The sequence below is a fragment of the Sceloporus occidentalis genome, unplaced genomic scaffold (assembly GCF_023333645.1).
Source record: "Sceloporus occidentalis isolate IW3139 unplaced genomic scaffold, rSceOcc1.0.p SCAF_6, whole genome shotgun sequence".
Taxonomy (NCBI): Eukaryota; Metazoa; Chordata; class Lepidosauria; order Squamata; family Phrynosomatidae; genus Sceloporus; species Sceloporus occidentalis.
Window position 1 is genome coordinate 85,432,586 of NW_028316986.1, and position 12,900 is coordinate 85,445,485.

At 38.1% G+C, this 12,900-nt stretch overlaps 1 protein-coding gene across 3 annotated transcripts in view; it reads right to left on the reverse strand.

The window, feature by feature from the left end:
• Positions 1-12,900, reverse strand: part of UTRN (utrophin) — a 446,595-nt gene that overhangs the window by 321,491 nt on the left and 112,204 nt on the right. For all 3 annotated transcript variants that reach the window (XM_089530248.1, XM_089530249.1, XM_089530250.1), the window contains exons 24-28: positions 9,039-9,152; positions 7,842-7,988; positions 6,269-6,439; positions 1,748-1,927; positions 384-518 (exon numbers count right to left, since the gene is read on the reverse strand). In XM_089530248.1, the coding sequence (XP_089386374.1) occupies positions 384-518; positions 1,748-1,927; positions 6,269-6,439; positions 7,842-7,988; positions 9,039-9,152 (747 nt within the window). The remainder of the gene's footprint in view (positions 1-383; positions 519-1,747; positions 1,928-6,268; positions 6,440-7,841; positions 7,989-9,038; positions 9,153-12,900) is intronic.

Below are 12,900 nucleotides of genomic sequence, written 5' to 3' on the forward strand. Positions count from 1 at the left end.
TCATGTAGATATTTAAAAGTGCAAAAGGTCGGGGAATCGAGTCCTAAAGGTCATCCAAAATCACTTTCTAGAATGACTCACCCAAATAGAGCTAGAATGACTACAGTACAGTTTTTCCAAGTCCCATGCCTGCTAGGCAAAATGCATAGATCCCTAGGGCAACATCTACTAAACCCACAGCACATGGATGGATGGAATAGATGGTCAAAATACTTCTGTTATATTATATACAATAGGATAATTATTATAAAGTCTACAATGACCATATCATTGTTGCTATCTTATCTCTATAAGCAGCAGATAAATATTTCTTTTTTAAAAAAAGCTTACATTTCCATTCTCTTTTTAGGTGGCAAACTAATTTTATAGAGTGTTCAACATACCTCAAGAGCATCATTGACAGCTTCCACTTTATCTGGTAAATTTTCAGTGCATTTCATTTTCTCTTCCAAAGTATTCAGCCAGGCTGTTTCCAGATCCAAATAGTGTAACAGCTCTATCCAGCAAGACCACACTTCCTAAAGGTGAGGGTTGTGAAAGAACATTACAGTATATTTCAGAGATAAAACAGTTGCTCCTCAAATTCCAAAAATGTCATTAATTATCACTGGGGCATCTAGCAGCCCATTCTACTCTATGATCCCTCATTTCTGTGCTCCAATCTGCAGCACTTTTCCACCTGCTATAGCCTCACATCCTTGGGATCTTGCTCTATATTCACATCATAGAACACATGTCTCTTACACAAAATTTCATTACTCTTTCCATTACATGATTACTGAAGGGAAAAAGTTCCCATCTCTCCACAGTAGCCCACATCAAGTAATCATACTTTGGCTTCCCCAGCAAAAACATAAAGATACATTTTCTTCTTCTCTTCATCCAAGCCACAATTAAACCAAGAAGTTTCTGGTTTAAGGTGGCTGGTTCCAAACTTGATAACCATTCAGTCTGGATGAAATGAGAGCATGTTATATAAGTTATTTTTATCTTTCTATAGTCATATAGTAAATAAGGCCTTTGGTGTGCATGAAATATTTGTCTATTTGCTTATGGATGGAGATTGGTTGAGAAGATGAGAGATGGAAGTGCTATTGGGAATGATATGGTGCAAGCAAGGAAGAATGAGTCAGGCTGGAACTGAGGTTTGTGGGGAATAGATTGTGAAAGAGAAAGATACATGAGCATATATGAGCACATAAAGAACACACATTTTTAATGTGGTTAGAACTTACATTTGTAGTATAATGTTGCTTTAAAAAGGTAACTAACTAAATGTTAGTGTGTTGGGGTGTAGTAAAGGCCTGAATACAATACATAAATATCATAGAGAGCTAGCATAGTGAAGAACATGAAGGCACACAATAAATATTATATCATAAGTTGCCCCATTCCATAAACATTAGCAATGATGGGGAAAAAAAGTTTGTAATTATCATTGTGGCAGCAGTATTTAGAAAGGTCATCCAGTGGTTTTCCATTGCCAAGTAGGGAGTCAAACCTGGTCTCCCAGTGTTCTTGTACAACACTCAAACTACTACAACACTCAAACTACTACTCTTGTTAATCCTCTTTTAACACCAAGAAACCATTAAAATACAGACACTATCTTTAAGCATGTTGTAAAGAATAAACACACTAATAGATGTGATGATGAAGTTTAGCACTGAAGAAATTTCCTTTGGTCTGTCTCTCTCCCCAAGGAGTCACAAGGAAATTAAGGGAAGAGGTATACTATGGACCATACCTCCAAAGTGTGACATTTCCCTCGAATCCTGTTGCAAAGTTGCTGGTAATTCTCCAATACCAGGTTAAGCTCAGTTGTTAAGTCCTGGCCACCAGATGGCAGTTTAGCAGCTAACATCTTAATGTTGTCTTTCAAAATTTTCACCCGCACTTCCTTCTGCAGCACATCTTCTTTTGCTCTCTGCTCAAAGAAAATGAATACTGACCAAACTGAACTTAATTCCAAGCCTTTAAATTTTATTATAAAAATAATAAATAATCTCTGTCAGGTGTAGCAATCATAAAACCTTCTAAATGTTGTTGGACTAAAATTTCAAGCATTTTCACCACTGGGTATGATGGTACATTTCAACATCATGTAGATTCCCATTTTATTTTCCTAACACTTACACAGGCTTAAACTGAACTGGTACACCCAATTATGTTAGATCCAGTAAATAAACTGCTAAACTGAATGTCAACACCTATGTAAATCCCATTTATTCAGTGGGTCTACTCTAATTGGGACTAGCAATTGAATTTAGACCATTGTGGTGCAAACTGAACTGAAATACAGACTTAATCCAAGGGAACATTCAGACTACCTTTTACCCCGGTTCAGAAACTGGAGTAAAAACGGGAAGTTCATATAGGCCCCAATTTTTTAACATCCGAATTCGAGGCTTGCACACCCGTTGAGGGGCAAATCCCCCTTGGCGCAGGTCTTTTGAAAGCGGAATTTTACCTGTATCTTTTGAGAAAAAGCGGATCCCGACAAATCTGAACTTCGCCCTGGTCAAGTTTGGGTCAAGTTCAAGGGAGAGATTAGATCAGAGGGAGGGCAGAGGGCGGAGCATGCCTTCTCTTCATCGGGATGAAGGAGGAGGAGGAGGAAGGAGCAGGAAGAAAGGGCAGCATCGGGATGATGGAGGAAGAGGAGGAGGAGGAAGGAGCAGGATGAAGGGTCAAGTTCAGGGGAGGGATTACAGTAGGTCAGAGGGTGGAACATGCCTCCCCTCTCGCAGGCAGCTTCTCTCTCTCTCTCTCTCTCTCTCTCTCTTTGGTAATTTTTATTTTTGACAGACTATGCAAATAGTTCTACAGGTTGATACATATAGATAAAATGTGTCTTCTTGTGATGCGTTTCCCTTTCGTTTGCTTGCTGTTGGCACGGCACCTCACTTTGCAAGAGGATTTTTTAATTATTATTATTTTGTGTGTAATATGTGAATGCTACAATGCAAATGTTACAAATGTTTCTCTTTCAATTTGGTAAATTGATACTGAATGCTTTTGCTACATATGTGTATTGTAAGGCATTCTGGGGTGGCAATCTGAGGGAAAGCAAAGAATGCAGAGATGGCATTCTGAGGTGAGGAACTATTATTATTATTATTATTGTATGTGTTTATGAGGCATTTTGGGGTCACAAGGAGGGAAAGCAAAGCAAGAGGATGCAGAGATGGCATTCTGGGGTGAGGAATTATTATTATTATTATTATTATTATTATGACGGGAAGATGATGCATGGGGGGAGGCAAGGGCTTTGGAGGTGCACTGGGCTGGAAGCGAAGGGGAGACAGGAGGCTGGAAGGCTGCGGAAACCCATGACTTTGGGGGGAGTCACACTGTCTCAGCCTCAGGGGAAAAGCAATGGCAAATCTCCTTGGAACCAATCTTGCCAACAAAACCCCATGATGGAGTAGTTTTAGGGCTGCCATAATGTGTAATGACGTAAATACACACCACACACACACACACACACCTGGAGGTTTTTAAATTTGACAAGTGGATAGAATATGCACACACTGCCACCAGTTTTGTTTTTTTTAAAGGAGGGGGGAAAGCACCCATCCAGTTGGCCAATGGCTGTAGGATACGTCACCTCTGACGAAAGCGGAAGTGAATTTGATTGACAACAAAGGAGGCTTAATTTTAAACCAGTACCACAAATGTGAACTTCAGATGGGTAAATTGCCCCGATCAAGGTAAAAGATACTGGGCACTTGTTTCTGAACATATTCGAGAGGGGGGGACCCGGATCTGCCCAGTTCTATCCAGGGCAAATGGGCGAGAGGGAATGGGGCCCAAGACTGATTCTTTGCTGAGTGGTATTTGAACCCAAAGCTCTTTACTTAAGGCCAGTATTTTAGTTTTACACCAACTGACTCTTACAGATTTGTGCAACTTTCAGAGTCCTTAGAATCCTTTAGATTTATTTGCAAAGATTCTCTCTCCAGCCTAAGGTCCAATTACAGTGCTTTTTTTTCAGTTCAAGTCCCAAATTTGTCAAATAACATTATTTCTGAAAATAAAAGTTGGAAGTTATAATTTACCAAACAAAGGAGATTACTACACATGTCTCTTAAATCATGATTAGACCTGGGGAAAAGCAGCTTTGGCAATACTTATCACAACACCACACCTCTGACCAGTAGCTGCTGCATCTCTTTTCACTGACAGAGGAAACCTGTCAATGACCTCCCAATTGTGCTAGTCCTCAGGTGTCAAACTTTGCTGCTGGGGTAGTTGCAATATTTGCAATGATGTGGTGTCAGTTTCTTCTTCTCCCTCTGTTCCACTTCCCGTGCGCTACTCCTAAGCAGCCAGATTACCTTTAATTTTTTCCCTATTTCTTTTCTTTCTTTTTAACTTTCCTAACAGTAGCAGAGCTACAGAACTGCATGAAAAAGTTAAAAGAAAAATAAATAAAAATACAATTTAAAAACCAAAAGGCATGCTGAGTAGGGCACAGGGCAAGGAAGCAGGATTAAGGGTGTGTAAGGAGGAGGGCATGGTGGCAATTGGTACATCAGTCTCATGACTGTAAAAATACAGTCAGCTCTTCTCTTCCACAGGCTTCCCATCTGCAGATTGCAGCATCCGTGGATGGCCCCACCCCATTCTCCCCAATGACAGTATGTGCATGCTGTTGCACTAATGTGGCTATGCACATGTCACACCACCACTGGAAAGAACAGGACTTGAGGTCCCACAGATTTTACTATCCACAGGAGGTCCATAATGGAATCCCTGCCAATACGAAGAGCCAATAATAATAATAATAATAATAATAATAATAATAATAATAGGTTTTATTTATATACCGCCCGATCACTGGGAATCTGAGCGGTTTACAACAGAGGGGATAATAGACATATCCCTGAATGCATTCTCTGAAGATGCCAGCCACAGGTGCTGGTGAAACGTCAGGAAGAAACCCTTCTAGAACATGGCCATATAGCCCGAAAAACCCACAAAAAAACAGTGTGTTTCTATTTTTTTAAAAAACTGATGCACTTGCTTTGAGAATGAGGTTCATGTAGTAATGTTTGAAGAATATTATAAACAAGTCTATTGTGGCAGGATGACAGGGCCTGTAGAACAATACATCAGGACAATGTCAATTGAGGAAAACTGGATTAGAGTTAATTTCAAGATAAACTGGACTAGAGTCTACTTCTCTAGCAGCTCAAGGGTGTGTGTATGTGTATTAAAAGAAATTTGGAACTGTCCACAATAGTCTTGCCATTCACAAGAAATAGGTGACTTTCTTTACATTCAGAAATGTGTATGTAAGGTTTATTCTCTGACTCGTGCCCTACTTCCAGTTCTCTCACTGTACCAAAATTCCACTATTACAATGAAATTTAAATATGTTACAAACTAAGTAACGCCAACAGAAGTTATAGTAGCGGTAAAAGAAATAGCATGGTGGCTTGGGTACCCCATTATATTTCAGAGTGCAACATTTCCTGAATAAATCTGGTAATTCAGCTCAGCACTCTGTAAATGTGTTACCCAGTCTTCAAATCCTGACCTTCCTAAATTCCAGAGTAAAAGCAAGATTTATAATTTTGCTTCTTCCAAGCCCTGCTTATTGTCCAGCAGTAGACATAAGCCATCTGGTCAAGATAAATATGTGGTACCATGCCATAGTAGCATCCCATCTCTTAAATAGTTATTCTGTTGTTGTTGTTACTATGTGCCTTCAAGTCATTTCTGACTTATGGCAACTTTAAGGGAGACCTATCATAAGGTTTTCTTAGCAAATTTTTGTTTGTGGGAATTTGCCCTTGTCTTCCTCTGAGGCTGAGAGAGAATAGCTAGCCAAGGTTATCAAGTGGGTTTCCATGGCTGAGCAGAGTCAAACCCCGGTCTCCCAGAGTCCTAGTCCAAAACTCATCATACCACTATACCACACTGGCTCTCTGATCTCATTCTAATTTAAGTAGGGATTTATAAGTCCCATTCCCTCCTGCACTAAAAAGATTTGAATATACAGATAAGGCTAAGCTCAGACTAGGATTCTTTTTCTTGAAACTGTTTTGCTTTCCTCCTTTTCTCATATTTCCAAGGACAATGAAGATGGATAGTCTGATAACTCCCACTACTCTACATCTGAACATAACATTAAAAAAACTGCATTATAAATATTTTCAGAATCCTTTCAGAAAAGCAATTTCACATTTAACAAACATTTATGCACCCAAATCAGTGACTACATAAAAACAAGTACACTTTCCTAGTACTGTATTCTGACCTTCATTTCCTCCACAGCATTCTCCAACTCATCTGGACTCTTGTACTCAAAATCTCTCTCCAAATACTCTTCTTCAGCTTGAGCCATCCATTCTTGCATCTCTGCCAAATCCTTTTTGAGGTTTACAGCTTTTTCTTGACTCTCAGATAATTGATTTTTCTGACTAATGATCTAGGAATTCAACCAAAAAGCATAAAGGGCATAGTATTGTTAAATGCTATCTCAATCACAGAGTATCTTAGCACCATGAATTACTTTTTAGGTAATAATTTCATTCACTTTTTTTTTTTAGGTGAAGGCAGAAAATATACAGGAATACTGTTGCTATGGTTATAAAGTAAGATCTTTCATTATAGGGTACTGAAGCTGGCAGACGTAACTGAATATTATTTCTGCTTATTTTTACCAGCCCAGTGTACATTATGGTTGTAAGCGTGAATGAATCCATAGCAGCATATCACTTGGAAATAGGCCATTCAACCTGCATGTAAGCAGCAAGGATTTTCTCTTTCAGGGTTTTAGACTTCTTGTGCTTCAGGAAAAATAACAGGAACAGGTATCAAGACAAAAGCAAATGTACAGGAGGCTCCACTATGTACAGTATCTTCTTCCAAACTGAATGTGTGCTCACAGTTCAGTCCTGACTATAGCCCTAATATAAAAGATACCAAATGCTAACAGAAAGGACTGAACTTTTAAGAATAGCTTCTTTGTTTAAAAAATTGGGGGGTAGGGCACATTATGTGGGGCCAGTGCAGATTGGACGTTTTACTAGATAAAGGTACTATTTCACAAGGTACTATTTGCCCTTTTTAGTTATGAAAACTTCACATAACATACAAATGAAGAAATGGCTTGTTAGTCCCAATGTGATGGGCCATACTCGTAAGATTAGCAAGATTAACTGACAACTCCATGGAGCCATACAGGAATCCAGGAATCTCCTTTGAAAAAAGAAAAATCCTTTTGGCCTGACAGCATTCCAGTACTAACTATAACATATAGTAGGGTATTTGCAGTGGCTTCCTTGGTTGAACTGCACTGCACTAGACTGCTACACAGGTTATCATGGAAGATGCAGTCTGTTAAATGGTTAAATAACTATGTGTTAAATTCAGTGATGATCTACTAAATATTTAAAATGAAGACTTGTCACAGTAATATAAGATGAATTATTTTGCTTGTGTAACTGTAATAGTGCAGAAGTAATTTGTATGTACAGTAAAATAGGACCAATAAAATACTACAGTTTAAATTCAATGGCATTCTAAAAGAAGCCTGCTAGAAACAGTAAGATATTTTCCCTTTCTTCATCTTTCTGCTCCTCCATGCAAGCTTCCACACTACCAAAAAATTTGGCCCAGAGCTCCGCAGAGCATTTTAAGGGCATGCAAGGATGACTGTTCCCCACCCATTTCAGTCAGTGGATTCAAAACATTGCATCCAGCCCTCTAAGACTTATTGTATGGTTGCCTAGCTCTACTCATGCAATGTACACAAGAGAAATACTCATATGAATATAGAATGACAGATAAGATAATGCAAATAAAGAGTAATACTATCAATAACTAACCTGCTTGCTCAGTTGCTCCCACTGCGACTGGACACCTGCCAGTTTAGATTTCACCCAGTTACTGACAGGCTGGCCTCTTAAAGCAGAATCTATTTCTTTCATCTCTTTTAAGGACAACTCCATCTTTTCCATTTCAATAACAAACAGCTGATAAGAAAGGGAAAATAAAGTATCTTTTTATGATGCTGCTTATTTTGAAAGCATTAAATACTTCTGAGGCTTAGTCTTCATCATTTCTGAACTTTTTCCATAAACAAAATTATTTAATGCAAATACATAGCTGCATGGTTTTATTTAAACATGACAATGGTCCTAAGCCAGAGAGCTTCTCCAGGTATGTGAGCAACAACTTGTACACAATTCTTTTTCTCACCAGCTGCTACCCATATACAAATATTACAGTATAAATAGCATATGAAACTCTCAGTTTGCCATGTAAAGTCGAAGGCTTTCATGGCCGGCATCCATAGTTTTTTGTGGGTTTTTCGGGCTATGTGGCCATGTTCTAGCAGAGTTTCTTTCTGACTTTTCACCAGCATCTGTGGCTGGCATCTTCAGAGAATGCTTTGTCTGGAAAAATTGGGTGTATATATACTGTGTGAGCCTGGGAATGCAGGAGTGATTTGCATGTGTATGTGTCTAGTTTGCAACTTAGTTCATGCTATGTTACAGCAAGCCATGCTGAGTTCATTAAATTCATTGGGTAGTTATCTTGATTTTGGCCAGTATTTCATCTATCAAGTTCAAAAGAGGAGAACCATGTTTGCAAGTAGGTCTACAATATGAACAGACATAAACATCTGTTAGTCTGTTTAGCAACTGTGGCTGTGCTGTTGAATCAGACCTTTCCCTTTACTTGGCTTTTGTTACCCAAGCCCAAATGTGCCCTATATGGCTTGACTAGAAAGGGCAAAGGAAATACTCTGCATATCACCACTCCATAATAGTGAAGATCCACTTCTTGCATACACCAAAGGAGGAGACCACATGTGTAACTGCTTTACCCCTGCCTGTCTTCAGGGTTTTACTTATCTTGATTCGGCAGCATGGAGACTTCTGGGGTCAAGGTGTTAAGGTACCCTTAAAAGGCTGAGCTCCTCAGTAACAGAGGTTCCATGCTCTATTCAACACTTTGGAATAACCACAGAATAAGCAAAAGGAGAATAAGCAGCACTATTGTTTATTAGCAGATATTACCATGCATTGATCAAGCTGCCTTTGAAGACCTTCAGGATCCCTTTGGACAGTCTGTTCTTTCATTAAGAAGTCTTTCACACCATCCAACCACTTTTGAACCAGTTTTGCATCAGCCTGAACGGGGGGGGAGAAAGCAAATAAACATTGTTAATTGTGATAACTATTGATTTTTAAAAGATATTTGTTATCAAAGTGGAACAATCAATATATTTAACCTTTGTCTCTCCCTATTAATAAAAATAAATAAATAAAACTTTAATTTATATCCCACTTTTTGTTATCACAATCAAAGCGGCGTACAACCTTTAAAAATTACAATATATACAATTCCCCCCACCTTAAAAGGGATTAAACAATTCTATCCATTAAAATCACAAACAATAAAATCTAAAAACAATAATTCAATAATAAAATAACGGTGGGCAGAGTCTTCGCTTATATATGTCTGTGGGGGGAGCGTTACATGGCCGGGTTTGTATTTGTCTCTGCTTTATGTGAATAAAGTTTGATTAAAAACTCTTATTATACAAACATAAAAAGCCAAATATTTGGAAATGTTGCACACACTAAAGGGAGAGTAATGAAAGCCACTGGAAGTCTGAGTTGTGAGGCTAGTACTCTTGTACAAGCACAGAAAAAGAAATAGGTTTTAAAGCAGGTTTCAACGCACTTTGGAGTAATATTTAGCAATAATCAAAAGGCCTATGACCTAAAGCATAATTTTAAGTTTTATGCAATGTTTGTCTCCATAATTTGAACTGGAAAAAAAAACTTTTGACATTACTATTAAGAAAACACAGTTAAACAACAAAAAGAGATATTTCCACCCAACAAAAAGTATACTGTATAAGGAAAGTAACAAATGGGGATAAAGAAAACTGAATAACTGAAAAACAGATACCATTTAAACAATAGTAAGACAGAGATTCAAAGAATGCAATCATAGGAACTGTTCCAAACACTGCATAGGAAAGGTACATTTGAAGGGTTTTTGAGAAAAGTGAAAATGTCAACATGTGTGAATGACACTAGGAAGAATCCAGAGAAGGATGGATAGAGGCAGTGCATACAGGAACTAAAATTAACATGGGCTGGAACAGGGAGGGACAAAACCCCTCTTCCACTCCCAGATGCTTTAGCTAGCATGGCTCACATCTAGTTCACATCTAGATCATCTATGATTGAGAATCACTGCTGTAGAAGGTATAGGACTGGAAGAAGGACAATATTAAGTCAGTTAAAAAGGTAAAGATAAATAGATGATCATCATCATCATCACCATTACCATTCATGAAGTTCTGAAATCAACAGAGTTTGAGGAGATAACTGAAGGACAGTAAATCATAAGCAAAGAGCAAAATATTACCAAGAAGCTTCAGGGGAGAACATTAAAGAAAAAGCAATCTGAATTTCTTCCTATAAGAAATCCTGCAACAACAATTATATTAGAAAGAAAATAGCCAGCTGAGTCATTGGGTTTAAGACAATGAGGTAGTTAATCATTTTTAGGTTATCAATTGTATCAAATACAGAAGAGGGAATGAAAACATACTAAGGACTTTTGTATTTTGAAGAATAGGTTTTAAAATTAAACTCTGTTCTATTCTACTCCAGCTCTACACTGTGATAGGCCAGCTATATGCTATGCCGCAGTGGTCTCAGAATTATTACAGCCAGAACTTAGTTACATTTTTTTCATTTGCATTCTTCACTGATTAAAGAAACGTGTTGCCTTCTCAAAGGACACATATCCTGGCTGCTCAAAGTCTCTATTGTACTTATTTGTATCCCAATACAGAGAAGCAATTTATGTGCAGATTCTTGACATTTTTTTGTTCTACCTCCAGCTTCTGGAATGCTTTCAGCTGACTTGTACCGATTATAAAAAGGTTTCCAAACCAGCCTGCACAAACAATAGTCTCAAAGATATTTGCTATTTGCTGGAAGAAATACACTATGGTCTGAAGAGCTGAGTAGTCAAAGATCAGGAGGAACAATCTATTTATACATATAATACAGACAGAAAACACAAACACACACACACATATGAATATACATGGACACATGCAAACACTCACAAGCTGCTTACTCAACATTTATGAAGCCCTTATGAGAATAAAATAGCAGCAACACAGCCAAGTACTCTTTGTTCCCCTTTATTCTGGAACCCACCCACAACTCCAAGCTGCCATCTTTGGTTCCATTATCCCTCCTCCCTGTAACAACCAATATAACATTTGCTATTGTACTGAAACATTCCACCACTGGCTAAGTACTCCAATACTGCTTTTCTCCCACTTGCCCACAGGACTCTAATAGCAATAGCACTTACATTTCTATACCATTTCATAGTGAATGAAGCAATCTCTAAGCAGTTTACAACATGTCAGCCAATTGCCCCTAATGAGATGGGTACTCATTTTACCAATGGAAGGCTGAGTCAACCTGGAGCCCTGTGGAATCGAATTCACAACGTTGTGGCTGTAATGTATACCATGCCTTCCTACTGATACCATTTTTCTTTGATTGACTGATTGATTTTATATCCTATGTTTCTCTCCAAATGGGATCCAAGGCAGTTCAGAAGTTAAAACCAGCTATGATTAAAATAATGGACAATACAAAAGCCAAAAATCAATTAAACAACAATATTTTTAAAATTAAGTGAAAAACAGTTTCAAAGGCAGTTAAAACATAACAATAATAACCAAAAAATGCAAAACCCTTCAAATTCTTCTGCTGCATCATGGATAGGGCTTCTGTCTGATGGTTAAAAGGGAGCAGAGAGGAGACAATTTAGTTTCCCATGTGAAGGAATTCAATAGCTACTACTAACAAGGCTCTCTCCCATGTCTTCACCAATCATTCCTGTAATGGCAGTAAGACCATGAGAGATTTTCTTTTATTTCTATGCTTAGCCTACAAAGGCTTTCACTCTCTATTCAGTGAAGCCAGCCTCACTAAAATCCCTATTTTCTGACCACTATACCTAAGGTCTCCATTTTGTTTTCATCTTCCCTGATCTCTCTACTTCCTTTGATACTTCTTCTATATCATTTATATGCACTGATATCACTACCAACCATCCAACTCTGACTTTATCCAATTCTTTCCTGCCCATTTCTCCCATACTCATTGTCTTGCCAAATCATAATCCTTCTACCATTACAACACTATGAAAAATATGACACATCCTCTATAATCCACACTCTAGTCCATTTATCAGGTCTCTCATTACTGACTATGTGGCACCGTCTCAAACACATATGATGATCACAGTTATTTAAGAGAAAACACTTGAAATAAATATTTTAACTCTGCTGTGTGTTTTCAAGACGTTTCTGATTTATGGCAACCCTAAAGCAAACCTTCTTCATGTTGTTACAACTGTAGCATCATTGTACACATTTTGGCAAGATTTGTTCAGAGAAGGTTTACCATTGCCTTACCCTGAGGCTGAGAGCATGTGACCTGCCCAAGTGGGTTTCATGGCCGAGTTGGGAATCGAACCCTAGCCTCTAGAGTTGTAGTCCAACATCCAAACCACTATGCCATAATCAGAAACATCAAGTTAATGCATTTAGTCAAAAGTCAACACCTTTAACCTCACCATGAAACAAGACAAGTGCAACTATAAAAAACATGAAGAAATTTTAAAACATGGAGCATAGCCAAGATTAGTGTGGGTACTGAATATCAGTAATAATTTTAAATTGATCAAAAAAAATGTGGATTTCAAATCTCCTCAGAGACAAGCTGACAATGGTCTAAAACACACTGCAGAAATCATCCAGTTTGATACCACTTTAAGCACCCTGGCTCAGTATTAAGGAATCCTGGCAACTGTAGTTTATTGTGGGAC